At 37.0% G+C, this 24451-nt stretch overlaps 1 protein-coding gene across 8 annotated transcripts in view; it reads right to left on the bottom strand.

The window, feature by feature from the left end:
- Positions 1-24451, bottom strand: part of LOC113065534 (guanine nucleotide exchange factor DBS-like) — a 55391-nt gene that overhangs the window by 9774 nt on the left and 21166 nt on the right. For 7 of the 8 annotated variants that reach the window (XM_026237061.1, XM_026236886.1, XM_026236972.1 and 4 more), the window contains exons 2-14: positions 19425-19508; positions 16253-16367; positions 13039-13129; positions 5191-5310; positions 4921-5037; positions 4246-4395; positions 3047-3171; positions 2252-2366; positions 1910-2029; positions 1284-1475; positions 869-1060; positions 544-703; positions 25-77 (exon numbers count right to left, since the gene is read on the bottom strand). In XM_026237061.1, the coding sequence (XP_026092846.1) occupies positions 25-77; positions 544-703; positions 869-1060; positions 1284-1475; positions 1910-2029; positions 2252-2366; positions 3047-3171; positions 4246-4395; positions 4921-5037; positions 5191-5310; positions 13039-13129; positions 16253-16367; positions 19425-19508 (1634 nt within the window). Of the gene's footprint in view, positions 1-24; positions 78-543; positions 704-868; positions 1061-1283; positions 1476-1909; positions 2030-2251; positions 2367-3046; positions 3172-4245; positions 4396-4920; positions 5038-5190; positions 5311-13038; positions 13130-13420; positions 14271-16252; positions 16368-19424; positions 19509-24451 lie in introns of those variants that run through there. The other variant, XM_026237441.1, reaches the window with a different exon arrangement.

Below are 24451 nucleotides of genomic sequence, written 5' to 3'. Positions count from 1 at the left end.
ACTACCTAAAGTTGAGATACCTACTTTACTGCCGTTTCCATTGATGACATCACCCTCTATTGTCTTCTCCATATCATCTGGGATAAAAACACACTTACATTAACAAACTAATAAAATGATATATATTTTATGTAAACTGCTTTTTGAGTCATGCAATGGTCCCTGCAGTTCTCTATTATGAACACTAGATGGCAGGAGAGTAAAGTAAGTGATAGGGTCCACTATATCTGTTGTGCCTGAGTGACCATAAGTAGCTAATGGCCAGAGCAAGTGTATTTGAGTGTGAAGGGGGTTAGGGATGACATTGAGAGGACACAGACACTACTGTACTGCGGAGGATAGGAGCCACAACTCATGTGATATTCATTTTGTTAGGGGTTCATTCACAATTAATACTGCTAAATAATTTCGATATTTAGATATGCCCAGTAACAGAGTGCAATAGTCCTAAACTTAGCCCAAAATGTTTGTATTATTCAGAAGGATCACAACTAAGCTAGACAAGCAACATAACACACAAAAAGTCACGTTTAGGGGGTTAACCTGGAGAAGAGATGGGTGGTTTGATGATGGCCTCAGGACGTGGGGCGACGGGCTGCACGGGTCGTGTCTGTTTGGTTGCTAACTTCTTCAGACTGACCTTCCTCTTCTCAAACATTTCCTGCATGGACAGCTGCTTCTGAAACACTTTGTCCATCTGGTCCTGTTTGAGCACAGAGAAACCGTTCATTAAATAAACTAAACTCCCACAAGACATATTTACATTCTCTAAAGCACTTTAAATAATCAATAACTCAATGTTATTATCTGTGTGGAATTAAAAATCTATGCACACATATTAGGGCCTGGCATGCCATTTGTCTTTTACCCTGAAGTCTTGTGTGAGCACGGACTCATAGTCCCTGCAAAGTCCACTCAAATCTGTCAGCTTGTGCTGATTGGCTGTTTCCAAGTAACGTTCAATATCCTGCAGCGCTGACTCCGCCCCATCCTGTGATTGACACTTATCTACAGGCTGAGATGCAAGCAGGAAGATCCCATCATCACACCATTTAGATGCCTGGAATAGAAAGAAATAAAAGAGTCAGTGATCATCATTAAAGAGGGATTTTAGTCCATGTCGTTTAGCTTCGAGAGTTCTTAAACTATAGTTTATTAAGTATATAAAATAGGATGATCTATTTGATGCATCCTGTAACTTCCAGGTTCAATAAGAAAAATGTCAAACACAGGAAAGAATGCGTCTCTTGTTGAGCAGGAATCAATGCGTGGGCCTACTGCACCTTCTCTAGACACTGATGCAGCTCCATGGCTTTGAGCAGATGAGTTTTCTTGGCCTCCAGGATACCTCTGATCTCCTCGCACACAGCCCGCAGCTCAGAGCTTTTGGGCAGGATGGAGTCCACAGCGTAATGAGACGCTTCAATCAGCTGGTCAGCATCACATGCTAGAGCCAGCGCTTGGTCCAACACCTCCTACAGACAGATAGAGAAATATTTAATCATATATACTGTATATAGTTTGCCACCCAGAATTCCCACAGTCCCGTGTCAGCAGAAGGACACCCATCAGTAGTGGTGGGTGATTTATCACATTGGGTAAAACTCCCCCCTTCTCTTTGCAGGATGAGAACATGTGGGTGATTTCTATAAGGGCCTCAAACTGCGGTGCTCAGCAATTTAATTATGGCTTGTGAGATTTAGATGCTTTATAAGACAATATGCCTTTATCTGCACAATGCTAGAACACTGTAAGGGCAAATTAATGTTTTCTAGGTGTGAACTGGATCCCTTCTAGAGGGACGGACTGATGGGCTTTTTGCAGTATGTCACTTCATTTTGTATCGGAATAACAAATGTTATAACGTCATTTAAAACATGAAATCATACGTCATCAGGTTAATTCTTACACATGCTCTCTCTTCAAGATTGGTCAGCTCTATCAGGGTATGTTCAACATGGGCGGGGATAATCCCGACCTCGATGAAGCCTGTTACGCTGTCATACACCATGTCTAAATGAGCTCTGACCTACAACACAGAAAAAAATATAGTGTCAAATATTTAAAAAACTCAAACTAATAAAAATGACAAAAGCACATATCAAAACCACAGTTAAATGAAATGTGAAAATATAAAAATAAAAGCCAATTCAGCATATTAAAAAAAGTACATAAATAATACTAAATCCATCTATGCGTCCCTACTGAAAATATTTAACCTATTTAAGATGCAGCAGTCTGTGTAGCTCACCTCCCTGAAGTTCTGCTCAAAATGCCGCAGTTGGAGACATTGCTCTAGCTTGGTTCGATGTTTATCCCAGAAATCATCAAATGCTGTTTCAGTCTCATCTAACTGACCAAGCAACCTAGAAAGAGAGATATTCATTTTAACTGTGAACTTCTTAAAAAGAATACTTCCACCAGACTCATCATTTACTTTCTTCTGTGGAGAACAAAAAGAGATGTTTAGAAGAATATCCAAGCTGCTCTTTACCATACAGAGAAAGCATACAAAGAGCATAGACAAACAAGAAAAAAAAAAGAAGAAAAAAAAAGAAAAAAATTTTTTTTTGGTTTGTCATCTGAAACTAAAGATCGTGCCTGCTGTTATAGCTCTAAAATCTCATGCTGTATGTTTGACCATGCCCACGAATAAAAACCTCAAACAAATATAGCTGGATCTAGATAAATAAAGGCTCACTGCAGACGCCTGTGGATATTAACATCCAGACCACAGAATGCTGCTTCACTGAAAGGACATGTGAGTAGAACTGGATTTCAATATGTTCCGGTTGGTTAATGCTCTTTATATATGTATGTGTAGATTTGCTGTAGAATCTTGACCAGATGGTTCATCTTGTTGCGTCTCATTGTGCATGCAAAATCATAGCTACCCAGAACAGCTTCATAAGTACAGAAACAGACCAAGGACATGCAACAGTCTGCTACTGTACTGTAACCGTCTGGGATCTCATTTTTGCATTTCAGCACGGTAGATGGTATCACACACACACACACACACACACACACACACACACACACACACCTCTGAACAGTAGCCAGGTTCTCCAGTTCATCCTGGTTCATGGTGTAATCTGGATCTTTCATCAGCGGCTCATTGATGCTCTCCAGCAAACGCTTTCCCTGACTGAGAGCGATATTCAAGTCCTCCTGCACACACACACAGCGCAGCATGAAATAAACATGAATTATGTAAACTTAAGGATTGTTTATAGCAAGTGGCCATGTGAATATCCATGTTAAATTATTTATGATCATACTGGACCCCTTGTTAAGGACTAAACCCTATAATGAAACATAGTATATTATATTATCTTTATAACATGCCTGACTCTCACCGCATTATGAATAATGACTGCTAAACTGTATAAAACGTTTGTATATTGAGTATAATTATTTGCAATTATTTTTTACATTGTATATAGGCTAATTATGATTTTTTTTTTTTATGTTTTTGAAAGATCCTTGCCCAGGCTGAATTTATTTTATTAACAATGCTTTAACAAAACTACACGGGGATACAGAGACTGAGGATCCAAGTGCAGTAGTTTATAAGTGGGATAATCCACAATTCTAGTCAAAACAATAAGGAGCCCAAACAATGAAAGAGTTCAGGGTTGAGGCATACAGAGAAATCCAGATAAAACAGACAGAATATTAAGAACCAGGAAAAACAGGACATGAGAAAACCAGGATTAAAGGGTTAGAACTGCAGCTGTGACACATGCAAGACTTTGCCAAGAGTGACTGAAAACACCAGGCTTCTATAGGCAGAGGTAATGAGCCACAGGTGAAAACAATCAGTCGAATGAGCAGTGGGTTATGGGAGATGTAGTCCAGGATAAAGTGCCCTCTAGTGGCTATCAAGGGCACTTCACCTGGTGATTGTGACAAATACAATGAAAACAGTAATATTGTGAAATTTTACAGTAAAGACATTTATAATGTAAATGTAAAAAAAATTTCCACTAAAAAATATTTCTGAAGGATCATGTGACACTGAAGACTGGAGTAATGGTTGCTGAAAATTCAGCGTTGCCATCAGGAAAAAAAGTTTCATTTTAAAATACTGTTTTTACTATATTCTTGATCAAATAACTGCAGCCTTGTGTAATATTTTTCTTACAATTATTTATTTGCCAAGCTGTGTTTTAATAGGATAATGGACAGTCTAGTACATTATTGTCTACTATGCTGACAGGAAGTTTTACTGGGTTTTCTGACCTTCATTTCGTCCTTCTTCTCTGTGTGGACCGTTAGAAGGTTGGACGTGGCCTCAACATCATTGGGCAGCTCTGTCTCCGCCAGCTCTGTCCCAAAAGACTGGAGAGTCTGTGCCGTATTCTTCACCATCAGAGCAAAACCTTCAATGGCCTACAGGCACAACACAAACCAAGAGACACATATCCCACATCAATCACAAAACAGCAATATTCCCTAACACAAACAATCACACCAATGGCTAAGTGTGCAACAAACCAGAGACATCCACAAGAACTGCAATATAAAACACAGGAGCCACAGATCAATACAGACAAATCAATTACCGATTACTGAAAAGCAAGTACACAAATGGAGGTGAAGACCAATGTCCTCCTGGAAAGTGCGTTTGTTTAATATCAAATTATAATGATGAAGCACCAAGATTTAAGATATGTTTGGTATTTTATAGTATTCTGTCATACCACCATTGAGTATGCAGTATGAATATTGTATTATTAATATTTCCACTTTCACTAACTGCATTTTCAAAATGTACAGAACAGTAGCATACCGCATATAAGTATATCCCATAATGCAACTAGTTCTTTCAATTTTCCATCTAACCAGTCCTGTGCCCACTTTTCATTTCTGTGGTGCACCCATCAGTACCATAGTTAAAAACAGGAGTGTACTCACGGTGCGGTGTGAAATCCATTTCTCGTGGCAGTACTCCTGTGTGCCGCCCAGTTCCTTAGTGAGCTGTGTGCGGTCGATGTAACTGTGGAGCTCAGTCACAGAGCTGAGCATGATGACCTACACACACACACACAGTACATAATGTAGAGCATTATTGTGTCAGCATATAATACATCTCATTACGCTCTTCATTAACCGCATGCCTAAGTATGGGAGTTTGTGCCTTGTGCGTGTGTGTGTGTGTGTGTGTATGTGTGTGTGTGTACTTACCGGCACTTTCATTTTAAACTCATCCTTGTTAAACCTAAAAAAGAAGTCTGACATTGCCCGCTGGAAGAATGCTGTGGGTCTCAGTACCAGCACCAGCTGCAGGTTACCTGGAAAAGAGCCCTACAAAACACACAGATAGACAGAACACTAAGAAAACATCCAACAGCAGTCAAGGCTATAAATCTAACCATTGTTTCATTTCATTTCATTTCATTTCATAAAATAAAATAATAAATGCTTTTATGGCCCAATTAGCATATTATAATAAGAATATGGAGCTCATTCTCCAGGAGGAAAAACAACTCGGTCTTATTCAATTTATTCTCCCAATATTTCTCAATAAGATGTTTAAATGGTTAATTTTATGATTAAAGCTCTGTAATTTATTTATTTATTTTTATTATTTTTTTTGGGGGGGGGGGGGTAAAAACATAAAATGCAATGCTGAACAATTATGACTGAAAGCCTGATTGCATCGCTGATTTTGATATGATACTCCAGTTTTCTAAAAATTATGCATGAATAATCAAGAGTTGTGTCAGTCCAGCAAGTTTTCGTCTTGAAATATTTCTAACAATTTAAAAGTTATTCTTAAATTTTCCTTTATAACATTTTCGTAAAAACACCAAAAACACACATGTACCACAACCAGAAAGTGGAAATGGTTTGATTTATAATAAAAGCCCTTTAAAAGTCCAAAAAAGTATAAGGTACCAATCAGATGACTGAGTAGATTGAGTACAACGGGTTTTTGCAAGCAAGTTTTGATCACAATAATGTAGAGGCCTTCAACATTTGTGCATCAAATATGATGCAGTAGGCTTTAAAGGGTTAATACCTAGCTTATGTTAGTGAGCCATTGCATTTGACTGATACAGCCTCCCTCCCACTGTATGCATTCACACACTCCATCTAATTCTGTTCCCATGACAATTCAGTTCTTTGAGAGACTAGAAAGGTTAACAATGGTCTCATATATGCCTCCTTGAGCTCTTTCTCTCAATGCATGAACACACACACACACACACACACTCCTCATGGAGTTCTTATGTTTATAGTCTCTTAATGAAAAATGCCTCCCTACTGGGTACTGTGTCAAATCAAAAAGATGTCTGGAGAGCTGTGATGTTTGTGTGGACTGTGGCGTGGGTCTCCTGACAGAAGACGTCCCAGTAGCCCCTCCGTCCCAGCGTAACTGACAGTGTGGTGGTCAGTAAGCAGTGAAGCAGAAAGAAGAGGCTTTACAATGTGACTCAGAGAACTGATTTAAAAACCGTTGATGCTGCATTATTATTCATCTACGCATTAAAAACTACTGGTGTAACACAATCTAGTCAGGATTACTCTGGCAACTATATGATATTTTTGAAAGATGCCAAGACTCCATAAATTAGATGCAAAATACAAACCTGGTTCCAAAAAAGTTGGGAGTGTACAAATTGTGAATAAAAACAGAAGGCAATGATGTGGAAGTTTCAAATTTAGATACATCAATAAACAGATGACATATCAAATGTTTAAACTTAGAAAAGGTATCATTTTAAGGGAAAACTTTGTTTTTTTATTTCATTGCATCAACGCATCTCAAAAAAGTTGAGACAAGGCCATGTTTACCACTGTGTGGCATCCCCTCTTCTGTCGACTGAGGAGTTGCTCAAGTTTAGGAATAGGAATGTAGTTTCATTCTTGTCTAATAGAGGCTTCTAGGTGCTCAACTGTCTTAAGTCTTCTTTGTTGCATCTTCCTCTTTATGATGTGCCAAATGTTTTCTATGGGTGAAAGATCTGGACTGCAGGCTGGCCATTTCAGTACCCAGATCCTTCTACGCAGCCATGATGTTGTAATTGATACAGTATGTGGTCTGGCATTGTCATGTTGGAAAATGCAAGGTCTTCCCTGAAAGAGACGATGTCTGGATGGGAGCATATGTTGTTCTAGAACTTGGATATACCTTTCAGCATTGATGGTGCCTTTCCAGATGTGTAAGCTGCCCATGCCACACGCACTCATGCAACCCCATACCATCAGAGATGCAGGCTTCTGAACTGAGCGCTGATAACAACTTGGGTTGTCTGTGTCCTCTTTAGTCCAAATGACATGGCGTCCCAGTTTTCCAAAAAGAACTTCAAATTTTGATTCTTCAGACCACAGAACAGTTTTCCACTTTGCCACACTTCATTTTAAATTAGCCTTCTGACTCCATCCAACTGCCTAGTCACTCTGACCACAGATTTAAAAAGACAAGATGCACAGTAGGGATTTGTCATAAACACTTGAGCCAATCCAAGAATCAAAACCATGTCCTTACAGTTCTGCAGGAATCTGCCAACATGAGCTAATCCTACAGTGGGCTGATCTCACAGTCTGCCACGCTGAAATGCCTCCAGCTTTTGGGTTTTGAGGAAAATGTTATTACCCTGCCCCCCCTTTTTTTTCTTGGACAGGGCTGTTGTTTGTTTTCATACGCATTTAACAATTGGGGAGATGTGAGATTCAAGGGCTAACAAGAATAATTAGCATGGTAACTGGATATTTGGTTGCAGAGTGGACCTCAACACAAACGAGATAGGATTAATTAACCTCAGACCTGAAATGTAACATATTTGGCACATAACTCATCACAATTTGATTGGACTTTAAATCATTCGGCTTGCTGAGCTACAAAAGTAGCTACCAAACCACCAACTAAACACTCTAAAAGGCATGTAGCAACAAATTAATAGAATTTTTTTTTTTTTACAGAAATCTACAAACCTAACTGCATTGTACTCTTTGTATTCAGTGTCCAAAATTACTGTCAAATCCAACTGAGCCAAATATATCCTATTCATAATGTCCATAAAAATGCAGTTTGTTCCAATAAAAACCTCATGTTTGATGGCTGACAAAAGAGTCTCTTTAAATTGAATCCTGCCTTAAAATTACCATGACAATATCCTGTTCTGCTGAGGCAGGCCGGCCATGCAGTAACTAAACAGTTGCAGGGGTCAGTCCTGCACACAACAGGAAGTCAGAGAAACACGCCCCATTATCGAGTCCTCCATTAAAGCTCGTTCAAGCAGATGTGACCAACACAGCTTCTCTTTTAAGAAGCTTTAGTAAACCACTGTGTGTGTTTGTGATTGTATTACAGTTAGCCATGGGCCTCTCATAAAGACTGCAATTACAAGATAACATGCCAGTGGTCCCGTTTGGTTCAGAAAATGAATTGAACTCATTGATATAGGCAATGCAGACACACACCTTATGTTTTCCCAAATATGATGCAATCATGAGAAACATTTACACAGAAATCTGTCCTGCTCATTACTACAATGGCATTGATGTTGCACTGAATATATGGTCACCCTCCCTTCCCCCATTCTCTCTTTACTCACGCTTTGTGTGTGTGTGTGTGTGTATAAAGACTGCAGTGGGTTCATCTGCCCACAGTAAGATTTCAAAACCTAATGTAAAACAGAAATTCACATGAATGTCGATTTTAAAATCTGTATATAATTTGTCCAAATTTGTCACACTTTCCAGAAATGGAACAGGGATATTCCAGGATATATAAAGTGAGAACAAGTGTTAGACGAAGAAAGGAATTACAATGGGGGGTGTAACTCTGTGTTCTCCTGGGAAAGCCATGTGTGTGTGTGTGTGTGTGTGTGTGTGTGTGTGTGTGTGTAAGTAGGTGGAGAAACAGAGTCTCTAGGGAGCAGCTGCCACGGCACTGATATACCACAGACTAATCAGACACGTGGCTCTGGGAATTCAATTAACACACACACACACACACGCACATTTCCAGTCCATACACTCACTGCATTTCCTGATTCAATACAACTAATTCAATTACATTTTTTTGGTTAAATTGGATAGTAAAATTAGGCACACCCCAGAGAAATGCATATCTAACTTATCAAGGCTCTTTATTTTCAACCAAAGTAGAAATACTCTGGGACTTAAATCCCTGTGTCCCTAATGCTTATCTCAGTGACCTTTCAACTTTCATGTCTCACCTCAGGACTACCCTCTTGCCCTGTGAACATCATTGCTCAGAGTCACAGGTGAAACACCTCCACATGAGCATACTTCACTCTTAATGACTTTGGACTAAGACTGTCAGATTGAAACGAAATGCATTTTGTACAGCCTTAGATTTCTGATTGTCCATAAAAACTGTTCTATATACATATATCCCCCATAATGTCTGAGAATGGGACACATCAAAGACTCTACCCATAGGCTAATTATGGATATGGGTGCTAAATGTCCTTTTACAGTGGATGTCATTGATCAGACGCTCTCCTGTCTTTCAACACACGAGCCTCTTAACAACCTCCCTTGAGACGCCTGAGAGAGCACAGAAGGGAAATGGCCATCAATGCTTTCAGGTCAAGGAAAGGAAATGTTTAGCACCAGTTCTGTAAACACAGGACCAGCAGCACCATAATAAAAGCCATTTAAACACAGCTGGTTGGTCTGCATGCTGAAGCGTGAGATGAAATGAGGACGGTTCACTGGTCATCCATTGCAAATATTACAAGAATAGTGCAATATTTCAATTTAGCTACACTGGGGAAGATGTTTATCTGTGCCCAACTATCGTACATTAGCATGCATTAAAATTTCCTACAGAGACTAGTTCAATCGGACTTTGTTCACTTGTACATGTTGTTAAACTCATAAAATTGCACAAATCTAAATGCAAATAAATTAATAGCATTTCTAATAACAAAAAACATAAGAGTGTGCACAAGGGATTTTGTTCCATGCTAAAATAAATGAGAAGAAACTAATGAACTTATACAAGGTAATTATGCCATAAATGAAATACTGTACATTCAAGACACCATTAAATCTAGCACAAGCAGACACAAAAATGTACTTTCCTCCATGATATATAATGTCTTAATGTTCTCAATTTGTGAAGCAACCTCATTTGTATTTGTATATGACCTATAAAAGACCACAGCACAAAATAGCCTTCCTTTAGAATGGGTTACTATGGATGATGTATTTTTGTTTTGATTTTAGACACGTGTAGGAAAATCTCCTCTGGCCGTTCCACAGCAGCTGCACTGCTGATAATCATTACCAATCAGCCATATGTGCAGTGATGGAGGATAGAAAAAGAAAGGAGTGATTACATGCTTGTGTGTGCCAATGTGTGTGTGCATGGAGAGAGAGAGAGAGAGAAGGAAAAAGGGGAGGGAAAGAAAAACTACTGTATGCATTGCATGTAAGTTTGGGGTTAGTAAGATGTTTCTGTGTTTTTTTATTTTTTAAGTTTACCCATGCTGCATTTATTTAAACAAAAACAAGGTCATTACAATATTATTACAATTTTAAAGACTGGTTTTCTATTGTAATATATTTAAAATGTAATTTATTCCTGGGATGGCAAAGCTGAATTTTCAGCAACAATACTGAGAAGCACTGCTTAATTATAATCAATGTTGAAAATAGCTGCTGCTTAATATTTTTTGTGGAAACTCTCAGTGTTGTAGTCTAACTATGAACATGCAAGAAATAAGATGATATGAAGTGCAGTTGAACAGAAGAGAATGAGAGAGGGACATGAGGAAAATAATGATCATCCTGTTATTAATTACGGTCTCTGCAGCAAAATTCATTATGGCTATGAAACAAAGAAAAATTCCCCTCCTTCTGAAGTATGTTTGTGGGGTAGTAGAATAATCATCTCCCTCATCAACACAAACAGCAGAGTAAAAACAGTCTGAACACCAGAATTATGTGTACTCCATTAGATTGATGTCACTAAAACACAAAAGTCAGTTATTCAGAAAGAGTTTGGTTGTCACAATAATTGGCTGACGTGTTAGATCACTTTAACATATTGTCACCATGTTACAGTGAGCATCTGGAGACTATTCAACAATATGATTAAATATTAAATGGCATGTGCTATGTTACTCATTACTATCACTTAGTGCATACAGTAATTGCATTTTTAAATGGACACTAATGTAAGAGTGGCCTAAAATAAGTGAATAATTAATTTAGACCCTAAAGCCACTTTACATTAGACCAACTCTTCAGTTTCTAAATGTCACTGTACAGATAAAACCAATTATTACATCATGGGACAATAAACAAACAGTCCAATGGCTGCAACCCAAGTTACCAGTTAATACGCCACGTTTACTAAACAAAACCAAGTTTCATATGAACGTAATTTTGTTTAATATATATATATATGCTGTTTTCAACAATATAATAACAATAATATAATTATAAAGCACCAAATCAGCATATTATCAATGATTTCTAAAGGATCATGTAACACCGAAGACTAGAGTAATGATGCTAAGAATTCAGCTTTGAATCACAGGAACAAAATATATTGTAAAATATCTTAAACTGCAATAATATTGCAGTAAGCATAAGAGACGTCTTTGAGGTCAGTGTTCCTGTGGTACAGTGGTAGAACATTGTATTAGCAGCACAAAAGATCATGGGTTCAATTCCCAGGGAACACACATACTGGTAAAAAATAAAATTGTATAGCCTGAATACACTTTAAGTCGCTTTGGATTAAAGTGTCTGCTAAATGCAATGTAAGTGTTTTTTAAAAACAAAAATGAATGCACTTTCCCAGTTTAAAACATTTGTGATAGTGAAACTTACACAGTCTCAGTGCAATATGAAATGACCCGTATCAGTGAAAGAGCCATTCAATATAATCTTATATTCACTTCTGTAAGTCATCAAAGTTTACAATCCTCACAAAACTCTAGCACACACTAAATCTGTGCACATTTTGGGTATAAAATGGTTCCCACCGCTGTATTAAACCCAATAAAGTCAAATCAATAAGGCCGATAATTACAATGACAAGAATTAAACCGCAACTGTTCCTTTTATAATTAGTCTTGTTAGCACTGCTATCTTGATCACTGATTTGACTCCAGTAGTGTTTTTGAGTGTTGCTCTAATTGAACAGTGTTAATCTGATTAACCCAGTGACCTCTCCCCTACTGACCGTCATACACACGCTCACAGCTTTAACAAACCCCCTGCAGCCACCACACTTGTTGACAGACGGAAGAGTTTTGCTGTTTAAGCATAACAGCACTGATTATCACTACAGGCCACGCTCAAAACAAGCTGATGACAAGAACGGACACAGCTGTTTTTGCTACTATTGTTCATTAAACATAACTTCAACATCATTTGTGCTTTCAGTGGGCTGTGTTTATACTCATGAGGATGTCTGCAGAGTGCGGTGCTGGGGTGCGCTAGACTTCTCTGTGGTGGATTAAATATTTAGGGTTTCTATGAAAAGAACGAGGGCCTTATTTAGATGCCCTCCGACTTGGAATAATGCAGAAATTCTGACTAATCCACTCATATAGCCAAAAGGCATCTGTCTGTCAGCTCCTATTCTTCTTACAGCATGGATGATAAAAACAGCACACAGATGTTCACACAAACCTTTCCTCATTCATATAGACACTCAAAGAGATTAAATCTTAGTGTTCTCTTAAAGGGAAAGTTTATGCAAAAATGAACATTCTAACATCATTCCATTACTACCTAGGTTCAAAAAGGGGTTTTTCACATAGAAGAACCATTATTGAGTCCCAAATAATCGTTCGGTGAATAGTTCTTAAAATAATATTTTTTCCACTGTAAAATAACCTTTAGTGGCATAGATTACATGGATGTTAAATGTTCTTTATGGAGCCAGCAATGTCAATAAAATCCTTTATCTTAAGAGTGTATATAACTTACTTTCTTCAGTGCAACAAAAAATTATATATTTGAAGTTTATTTATTTTTTTCACATCCCATTTTTGTTCTCTCTCTCACACACACACACACACTCTGGGGGCTCACCGCGATCCGTAGAAGCGTCCCCCTCACTGATGCCCATCTGTCTTGCCGCCGGTCAATGACCAGGATGAAGCCGACCCCCGTCGAGCTGACACTGAAAATCAGAGAGACACCATCACCATGGTAACAAGAGCTCACACACACACACACACTTCAAAAATCATAAACACTGAGACACTGAAGATGTCGCATACCCTAAAGTCATCATTAAACAGTTACTAACCAGCTCACTGCAGTCATCCCTACACATCAGACTGAAAAATTATCCAGCACTCGGTGTATTGCACACCATTATTTTATCTACATGTACACAATATTCGTTTGCCCAGACACACTAGAAGAATGCATAATGAGTCCAAATGCAAATTAAAACACTTAGACGTACGTTGAAATGCACTAGCCCAGAATGCAATCGTGGCAACGTAGCACAGAGATGCTGAGTTGGTTGCTACATCCATCACCATAGAGAACAGAGCTCTCCACACCAGTAGTATCAAGCTGCTGTATGGTGACCGAGGCAGCAGAAAAATCCAATTACAAACTCCTGATATTAAAAAACAAACCGCATCAATGTGCAAAATCCACCCCGATAGTTGATATTCCAAGTGTCCTCCAGCAGATTTCAGTGTATATATATAAATATGGTTTCTCCTCCGTTTCTTTCTTCCCTTCAGTGCACCTTTGCTTTCAGTCCCTCGGTTTATGGTTCCATTTGAATGAGTGCCACCGTAGGCACAAACCGGGAGAGCAGCTACATTTTGCCTCCCCCTCTAAAGCAACCAATCATGCAGCATCAGGTGCTCCCTCTCAACCAATAAGAGCTCAGGAGAGTGCTGATGGACAGCGGGGCTCAGAGTCTATCCCGAATTACTAATATGGAATGTGGATGGGAGATAGGTGCTGAATGAGATTGAAAGCTCCTCCCACTAGAAAACTGGCACTGCAGATACTTGTGTATCAAATCTGCCGCCATTACAGTGACACACAGACTGTGTCTCTCTTTTTCTGGCTCCCACCTTCTCCACCAAATTTCACACTCTCATCCCTTTTCTCTCCTCTCAATCCCACCTCCCTGTCCCCCCCTCAACCTCCGGCTGTTTTTTTCCTCAGGAACGTTTGTTCTCCGCTCCTCTCACAGTGGAGGGTAGGAGAAAGAGAGAAAGGAGAGATGCAGGGGTCTTATCAGCTGGCAAAGCCCTGGTGCAGACCTGCACTGACACATTGACTAATGACCTCGAGTGTCCATCAGTAATAAAGATCAAAAAATCTGATTACAATCATCATTGTAATTATAACCTTCCATTCAAAAGCTGCTGGGGAGTTCTAAAGCCAGCGGCTGCTTCACTGCAGAAGATTTATGGTCATACTGATGCTTAGTCTATTAATGTTATATTCATTGTTCTGTGTTGATAATGCAGTGTGTTAAGAGTGCAGATCAATTTTTTTAATTGTATATTAAAAATAAATTATAAATCTTCATCCCCTTATTCATTTAAATATGTAGCATAAATATGTAAATGCTTTGATTGAATAAGAGGATGAAGGTTTTTTTAATAAACGACATTTGCATAATAAAAAGACTAAAAAACATAACCAAGATATTTGGTCTTGACTGTAAATTGTAAACATTTAATAATATTCAATTCAAACCACAGAACAAATTCAGGACCATGTCTTGCTTACAAATGAATCTTTGAATACATTTTCCATCACATATTGAAGTAATATGTCAATCTATAATAATAATAGTAATTTTTGTTATTATTATAATTCACATTTTCATAATGTGTCCATACAGCATCAAAAAAAGAAAAAAAGAAAAAAGAAAATCATATCAGCATTAATTCTAAGTAGTTAAACTTCTAGGGTAGTATTTTTATTTTATTTACTATTTTATTTTATTTTTATTTACTATTTAATGAAAATTAGTTCTTATGATAATTAGAATTTTGTGGCTAAATGTTCTTAATGTCACAATGCAAAATGCCTTTAAGCAAAATAATATAGTAATAATTCTCCCATTTCTTTCTTTAATGTTAAAATATGACTAGGACATATTCTTGTGGGGTTTCATGGCCCCTTTATTCCATGAGCTGCTGTATTTTGCTCCTGAACTCCTTTCATTTACCAAATCAGAACTAAATTAAAACCCCATAATTTCTTCATGCCATTTTCAGCATGAAGAAATCCATCCAATTACCCGATTACCCCCCCCCCCCTCTCTGTTTCTCATGGGAATAAATGGGAAACAAGAGGTGGAAAGAAAGAGAGAGTGTGATGGAAAGCAAAGGACCAGAAACACTCTGTCACATTAAAATATTAACAAAAGCGGTTAAATTATATTAAAGAGGATTTCATCAGCAAACACACCAATGCACCAGTGAACTTTCACAGGGATTAATATAAAAAAAGAGATATACATGCCAATTAAATTCAACATCTTTAGGTTACTCATTGATCTGAAGGCATCTTCAAATCAATAATAATAATGTAATTCCCTGAGAAAATCATGTAATCAAATTACTCCCAAACTTATGTATATGTAAAACAAGGGCAATTAGGATCACCTTGTTAATCATGTACATAATTACACATTCTAATTTAATATGCATGATGAATATTAAAGAGCAGTCACACACAAGCTGGAAGTCATGGCTCAATTTCACTGAATTGCAAACAGCATGACGTGTTGCAATGGGAAAGCATTAGAGTGCCATCTACTGTCCAGTTCAAGAAATAAAATAACAGAGCAAAATATTTCTCATCAACACTTCAGTGATCTGACTGGATAAAGATAAAATAATCATAAATTAAATGCATATAATGTATTCTGCTAATAAACTAAAAAAGTTCCTGGTATAGGCTTTGCTAAAAGCCGGGTAATTTAGTGTTCCCACACTTTTTGACAAATAAACCTTCATGACATTTCCAGTCATTCATTAATGCTGGATTTTAAATCATGTTATAGAGATTGGAGTGTATTTATAGGTCAGGATGCAAATTTTGAAATTAACAGACTGAAGTACACATGTTTTCAATAACAGCATCAATGGACCGACTGATTTGATCACAGTTTGCATGAATATCTGCTTTGTAAGCACTTACAAAAAGCATAAATAAGGATAACTAAGTCGATAAGTAAGGACTTTCCTAGGTCTGGATGAAAAACATTTTCACATGCTCTTGATTAATGTAGGAACTTATTTTTTTCTCTCACCTGGGAACACTGGTCAGGTATGTCAGCACGTTGTGAAACTCCTGTTCCTCCAACACATCAAACGTAGGGTACTCTGGGAAAATAATGATGGGGCTGCCATTCGGTCCTCGTCCACCTGGAAATGCAGATTTGGAAGAAGAAGGCTGCATCAAAACGAATCTTTATTCTACTATACCTTATGATGCAAATAAATGCCATGTTAATATATTAAGAGGAAAAAACACTATAACCATTGACCTAGAAGCAGCATTAACCTCCTGAACTATTTTACAGTAAGACTCATCAGGAAATATAATAATCTAGCAGAACTTATGCATTTAAGAAGTCTTCTACCCACAAGGGGGCACTTCTACAGCTTCACATATACAGAGAAAGACAGAGTCTGCGTACATTCACAGCTATTATGAACTGCATAGACACATCAAGGACATGAGGCAATGTCAAGGGCACAATGCAATAAGTACACAGCCTCCAAATCTCCTCTTTTCCTGTCAGTGAGCTTAAACATCATACAGAGATAAACATAATATAAATCATTACTGGGGCTACGGATAGTCTGTAGGTGTATGTGTGTGTGAGAAAAGAAAGAGAAAGAGAAGGGGAAAGAGGAAGAAGGACATGTTTGGTGCAGTGTGTGCAGTGACAGAGGTCATGCGACCGTGTTTGTGTATTTGGATGCTACAACACTGCAGTGTGATTAATAGAACTCACACATATTAACACCTCTATGTCTGCCACTCACACACACACACACACACACACACACACACACACACACACAAGGTGAAAAGGACACTGCTGTCACAGATGTAGTCATTAGTAGAGCAAAACCGAAGAGCACCAGGTAAGAGAGAGAAGAAGAGGGTCACTAACTCCAAAACATCATACATCATTAATCTTCAACAAACAGACACACCATAATACAAAAAATAAAAAAACTCTCTCTCTCTCTCTCTCTCTCTCTCGCTCTCACTCACAATATAGGACAATTGAGTATATTAGATTTGAATATAATAATAGTGATATCATCAAACACAGGCCTCTCCAGCTGTCTGGGAGGAAAAAGCAAGACCAGAAAAAAAGATGAAAAGAGCAAAAAGGAAATGAAAACAGGAAATAAACAGATTGAGCGTCTAGCAGTGGAGGTCTGTCATTAAATCTAGGTGGAGGACTGAGGCATGAGACCAGAGAAACATATTCACTAAATCAACAAACACACAGAAATAAAATAGTGCATATGCTACATGGACACAGAGACTGTATATGAAATCGCCGACTTGTTCCCTCATTCATGTAGCACTAAATAAATGTGCCATGGTGCACTATATGGGGAAGAGGTTAACAAAAATGAGGCAGCAAATGTTGGAAGTAAAAGTATTTGGAGCTTTCCACAATGCAATAAGTGCAATATATTGTTGGCTAGTATACATCAGTTACATAATATAAATGTTTTAAAAACTTGTGCACTAAAGAGGGAAACAAATTGTCCACTAAAAATTCAGACAACAGTTTAAAATGAAAGACACCCCTTATAGTGCACTACAAATTTAAGAATAGTAAGTGGGTTGTTTTGTTTTTTTTTAATCACAAGGCCACTAGTCATAAGTGCAATTAACACCGATTCTGGTAACCACAGTCTTTTATATACAGTACTGTCATTAACAATGCATTAAAAATAAACAAAGCCTTGGCTGCCCACTGCTCCGAGTGTGTGTTCAGAGTGTGTGTTCACAGTGTGTGTTCACAGTGTGTGTGTGTGTGTGTGTGTGCGCGCACCAGATGAGTTTATGGATAGCACCAAATTCTGAGTATGGGACACGATACTTGGCCAAACGTCACTTTCACTTTTTTATTGAAATTGTCCTGGTTCCTTCAAAGATGCAGCTTGTTGGTTGTTCACTCTTCCAGCAGTAATGTTGTAAATGTTTCACGGCATGTATAATGCATGAGTTGTGTGCAGAGGTTCTGCAGTGAGGTTTGTAAATATTCAGAGACTCTCTTGTAGTTTGATTCAATGAAGAGATGAGTTTTTCTTTCTTTAATAGAAAACCTGAATCCCAATCGAATCCTCCTATTCCTTATAAAACTCTTCTATAGGCCTCACACACAGCCTAACTGTCAATCAAATATCCACGCAAGGCACATCAGCTCTGAACTTTGTTGTCTAGCGCATCGTCATGGCAACAATGAATAATTAAGAGGCTTCCTCTAGTCAGGCGTTATCCTGAGTAACATGAGCCGAGCACTAGAACTGGGTTATTTACTGAGACTGGAGAGAGTTTCTGGAGTGTTATTGAGTGACTGTGTGTATATGTGGAATCTGTGCACGTTCTGAACGAATCTGCTGTTGACACGGTGAAAGCAGACATTTATAAATGATCTCTGTTGTATTCACTTCTGACTTTCTTATTTCACAAGGGTGTATTAAATTGACCAAAAGTGACAGTAAAACATTTAATAACCGATTTATACTTCAACTATTTTTTCAAAGAATCCATGTATCACAGTTTCCACAAAATTATTAAGCAGCACAACTGTTTTCAACCTTGATAATAAGAAATGTTTCTTGAGCTGCAAATCAGGATATTAGAATGATTTCTGAAGGATCATGTGACACTGAAGACTAGAGTAATGATGCTGCTAACTCAGCTTTGCCATCACATGAATAAATTACATTTCATAATATTACTGTTTTTACTTTGTTTTTGTTCAAATAAATGCAGCCATGGTAAACATAAGAGACTTTTTTCCAAATCATTGGGGGGAAAACCTAATGTAAATGCCTAAAATTATGTTCTTCTGCAAAAGCAGAAAAAAAATATTAGATGATATTACAATATCAACACATATATGCTGTTAAAAATTAGTTTGTCCCAAATTGTAATGTGTCACTCGGCGGCCATCTTTGAAACGCCTCTCGTACATGCAAGTTTAACTCCTATCTCTATGAATGGGGAAACATCAAATTCTCCAAAACTCTTCACTAAGCTTACGAGAAGTTCATATCAAATTCGTTTTTTTTTTTTATCATCAATGTTTTGTTGTACAGGACATGTAAACTCAAATGATGATCCTTTTAATGAAGTTATCTATATCTCTATATAATCTCTGATTGTGATCACACAGTCTTTAATGGCAAAGTATTCTGGGATTGATTGTGTAGGAGACTCACCTGACAGGAAGGCAAACTGTTTCCTGAGGTCTGGGCTGATGTCTGCGGCACACAGAGGACTGATCTCCTGCTCCATAATCTCATCTGTGTGAGAAACAAAGAGATTTAGTTAGCAAAAATTTCACAATAAACAAAAACAACTGGTTGTTTCCCATGTTGATGTTTATGCGTACACCACATAACTACATTGACATAGGATGACATATACAGGAATATAATTTCACCTTTTTAACGGTTTCTAGGTTATAGTGAAGATGTCATGAAGCTTAGAGTCTGAGAAGAGCAGCTGGATGCATGGAAAGACAGAGCAGCAGATGGAAGAATGGATAGCTGGATGAATATGAGAAGGTGAAAACAGAGAAAAGAGAAAGAGAGAATATTTTCTCTCTGTATTAGGATATGATGGATTATTGTAAGCAGCTTTTGAGAGTCTTCAGCCGCTGCGGTGTGTGTGTGTGAGTCACATTTCTCTCAGGCTCAAACTGTACGACTTCAAGAGTTTAGGTGTGTTCTCATGGTGCAGGTCAGTATCTGAGCACACTTTGGTCTGAATAAAGGTGAAATCAGGCCACTCTAAATAGATCAATCCAAAAACAGACCAAGACAACATGATCCAAAGATAAAGTCACTGGACAAAGGTCGGAAACACACGCACACAGACTTCTATCAGTCTTTCCTGCTGTTGCTGAAGTGCGTTAGAGCAAGGTTAAGAAATCTGAATTAGAGCTGTTTTGAGTAGGCAAGTAGGTCACAGATAAATATTCAACACAAAGTACTATAAGTGGGCTTAATGATTTCATCATTAATTCTCTTTCAGCTTTGCTTCAGAAGCCACACAGAAACTCATCGGACTGTTGGTTTGTCTGGTACAAATATTAGAAAGTGCATTCAAAGACAAATACTGATAAATCTTGGAATCTTGTCTAGGCATCAATAGCAGACCACATCCATAAAGCCTCCACTGCTTTAGCCATGCATGTGGCTGTTGCTGTGCCTGCCATTTAAAACAAAACAAACAAAAATAAACCAAAAAAAAAAAAAAAATTAAACAAATGTAACCAAACTGAACAAATGAATAAAACAACAAATTATAAAAACTAAAAAAGCTAAAAGAAACAAACACCAAAGTCAAGCAAAACAAATTAGCCAAAACAAACTAAAACAAAAAAAACTAAAAAAAAAACACTAAACAAATAAAAACAAAACCCAAGCAAATCAAACAAAGCAAAACACAAATACAAAACCCAATATATTTTGACAAAAAAAAAAAAAATCTCCTTAGACAGGAAATGCTCGTTTGTTAGCTGTGGAGTACAGTGGAGAAGCCTTCAGGAGAAGATAAGTCCTCTTTGAAGCCTGAAGGATGGTGACGTAAGACATTACAGAATAACACTCTGGCTACTCATCCCGTTATTAAGTTTCTGTAAAGTTCAATGACATCGTTCATGCTCTTTAAATGAAGGTTCAGCATTCCAAGTCTTTAGTTTGTTGGACCATTTAAGTACAGTCCCATAAACTTCAAAGTTCAGCTCCCAAAAAGTCAATAACATCAGAACTCCTCTTCTTTCCCACTGCTCCACTCCTGACATTATGGATCACAGACAACACCCGTTTTCACCATTCCCAACACCTTGCCACAGCCATGATGAGCAAAATACAGATGCTTGCAGATAAAGCAAGACCTGCTAACCCTTTATCTACCCTGATAACACAGACATGGAGCTGGTTAAAGCCTGGCTTGTTGAAATGATCACAAACCACTTTCAGATTAAGATTATTATAGGATTTCTGGTCTCAGTGACTCAATAGGAGTGCCGTGTGACTTCAGACACAGCTGCCACTGCCCAGGTTAAAACTGAGCTAGTGAGGTTAAGAAAAGATTCTGGCACAGTTAAGCAGAATGAAGTCATAACCAACAAAGATGACTATGTTTTGCTTTTGTTTTACCCAGATTAAATTTGATTAGATTAGATCTTGTACTGCAGTTATATCTGATCAAATACACATCATTATTCTAAACAAATCAATTTTGCTTGGTTGGAGCAGCAGCTACGCTAATAGTGTCTCTATTTGGATATACTCAAGCTCCAGTCTGGATCCAGAACACCTGAGAAGAAATGATGCTGACCCCTCAGAGGACCTCAGATGATGCCAACCCTGAAACAACATACAGAACTAACAAATATTGTTGTGAGTTTGATTGCGACATATAATAATCACTGGTATTAGTGTTCATCACCTGTTTGATTAAATCTTTAATTTATTTTTCTGTAAATTTCTGCCACATGTACATTAAATGACAATCACCACTGATAATCTACTATTAAAATATATTGTAGAAACATAATTTTCTGTAAAATTGATTTGTATCGTGAATAGCGCTATACAAATAAACTTGAACTGAATGGATACAAGCCTTAGGAGACATTTAGGTAAAAGACATTCAGAGTCCTTAAGTTCATCTCAAATGTTCATAATTTGTTGCTTCTTGCCATAAGGGTTCATTCCATAGGTTCTTCAACATCACAAAGATAGCATTTAATAGGAGTTAAATGATAAAAATAGACTAAAAAAAAAAAAAAAACAGGGCAAGGGATTTTGTGGCCAGGCAATCCATGACAAGTTTCTCGGTGTTCCAAATTGGATTGTATTCCAAACACTATTATGCATTTAAGCAATTAGGTATGAGAGGCTGTTACATTGTGAATGTAATCACGACTACAGGGCACATGACATAGACACAGAGCAATGAAACCCCTTCATCTCTGAATATGTTCACAATAAAGAACAAACTCAAATGGCTAACAGATATATATAGCTGTTAGAAAGAAGTTTCTTCTGCTCATCAAGCCTGCATTTATTTGATCAAAAATACAGAAAAAAAATGTAATATTGTTATATATTATTACAATTTAAAATAATTATTTTTTAATTTATTATACTTTAAGTTATCATTTATTTCTGTGATGCAAAGCAGAATTTTTAGGATCATTATCACATGATCCTTTACAAATCATTCTAATATGATGATTCATTATCAAAGTTGGAAACAGTTCTGCTGCTTAATATTTTTCAGAACATGTGATACTTTTTTAGGTTACTTTGATGAATAAAAAAAAAAAAAAAGAAGCTATGTTTTTAAAATATAAATATTTTGTAATGGCAATATAAACTACTGGTCAATAATTTGGGGTCAGTAATTTTTTTTCTTTCTTATTTTTTAAGTAAAATCAATACTTTTATTCAGCAAGGATGTGTTAAATTATTATATATTTTTTTTTTATAAATGCAGTTCTTTTTAACCTTTTATTCATCAAATATATTAGAAAGCAGAACTGTTTCCAACACTCATAATAAATCAGAATATTAGAATGATTTCTAAATGATCATGTGATAGACTGGATGTTACATGTGACACTGAATAAGGCTGGAATAATGATGCTGAAAATTTAGCTTTGCATCACAGGAATAAGTTATTTGTTTAAAGTATATTCAAATTGTTGTAATAATATTTATCAATATTACAGTTTGTGTCTTTATTTTTGATCAGATAAATGCAGGCTTGATGAGCAGAAGAAACTTCTTTCAAAAACAAAAAATAGTAATGTTTCCAAACTTTTGGTCTGTACTGTACATACATATACATATATACATATATATATATATACACACACATATACATATATATACACATATACACACATATATATATATATATATATATATATATATATATATATATATACATATTAAACACCAAGCAAGCAGCAAATACTCACATGCACATACATGTACATATGTACACACACACACATTTAAGTTTTAAAAAATTGGGGTCAGAAAGATTTTGAAAGAAATGTAATTAACAAAGATGCTTTAAAGTGACAGTAAAAACTTTTTAATTGTTACAAAAGATTTATTATTTTAAATAAACAGTTTTTTTTCCCCCATTCATCTAAGAATCCTGTAGTATCACGGTGTACACAAACATATTCAGAATCACAATTGTTTTCACCAGTGATAATTCTAAGAACTTTGTGTGCAACAAATCAGTGTAATAGAATGATTTCTGAAAGATCATGTGATACTGAAGACTGGAGAAATAACACAGAAAATTCAGCTTTGCCATCACAGGAATAAATTACATTTTTAAAATGTTTTAAGATACAATGTTAAAATATAAAACTGTTATTTTTAAATTGCAATCACGACATGCAGTTCTTTTCTCCTTCAAAGAAAATACACAAACAGCCTATATGACCAGAACAACTAAATAAAGAAGTGATTTTGAGATTTTATCCTCTAAGCAATCACCGGATGTGGTCTCTCATTAACCCCATCCCATCAATCTTATTAAACAATACCAGGCCGCTGAGATCGAGGGGGACGCGTTCAGTCTTGTCACGGTCGCCTCAGCTGGGCTCTTGAGAAAGAGGCTTGAGCAGCATCCAATGTTTCATTCACCATCTCATCTCTTGGTGTTTACTCAACAATGCTACGGCACAGAGCCTCCACTCAATATAAAACATCCTCTCACACATCCGCAAAACCAAAGCAGCAATAACAGGGCTATAGAAATGGCCCAGGACCCTGCACCGACGCCAACTGCACACTGACAAAGCTATTCAGTATTGGGGTGTTGCTATTTAGAAGAACCAGGGGAAGGGCAGACTCTCATTTTAATGCCATTCAACGAATAGACAAGTATTCTTTACAAAAGCCTTACATTTTTAATGCCATTCAGATGAGGTTAGCTGTGACTGCTATGTGATTGAAGATCTGGAGTTGGACTGTAGCCTAAAAGATCCCAGTATTAAAAGATTAAATCTTCATCTCAGGAAACTGCTAGTTATCTTTTGTTCAAATAATATTTTTAAACTTTAATATACTTAACAAACATGCTTGTTGGTTATGTAACATGTTTTACGTGCAACACTGGTCTTATCACACTATCATCCCAATATTAATGTTTATGATAAGCAGGATCCAAAATCTTCGCTGGTAGATAAGATTCAGCTATTTATATA

This window comes from Carassius auratus, chromosome 1, assembly GCF_003368295.1.
Source record: "Carassius auratus strain Wakin chromosome 1, ASM336829v1, whole genome shotgun sequence".
Taxonomy (NCBI): Eukaryota; Metazoa; Chordata; class Actinopteri; order Cypriniformes; family Cyprinidae; genus Carassius; species Carassius auratus.
This window is presented reverse-complemented; position numbering and strand designations above follow the sequence as displayed.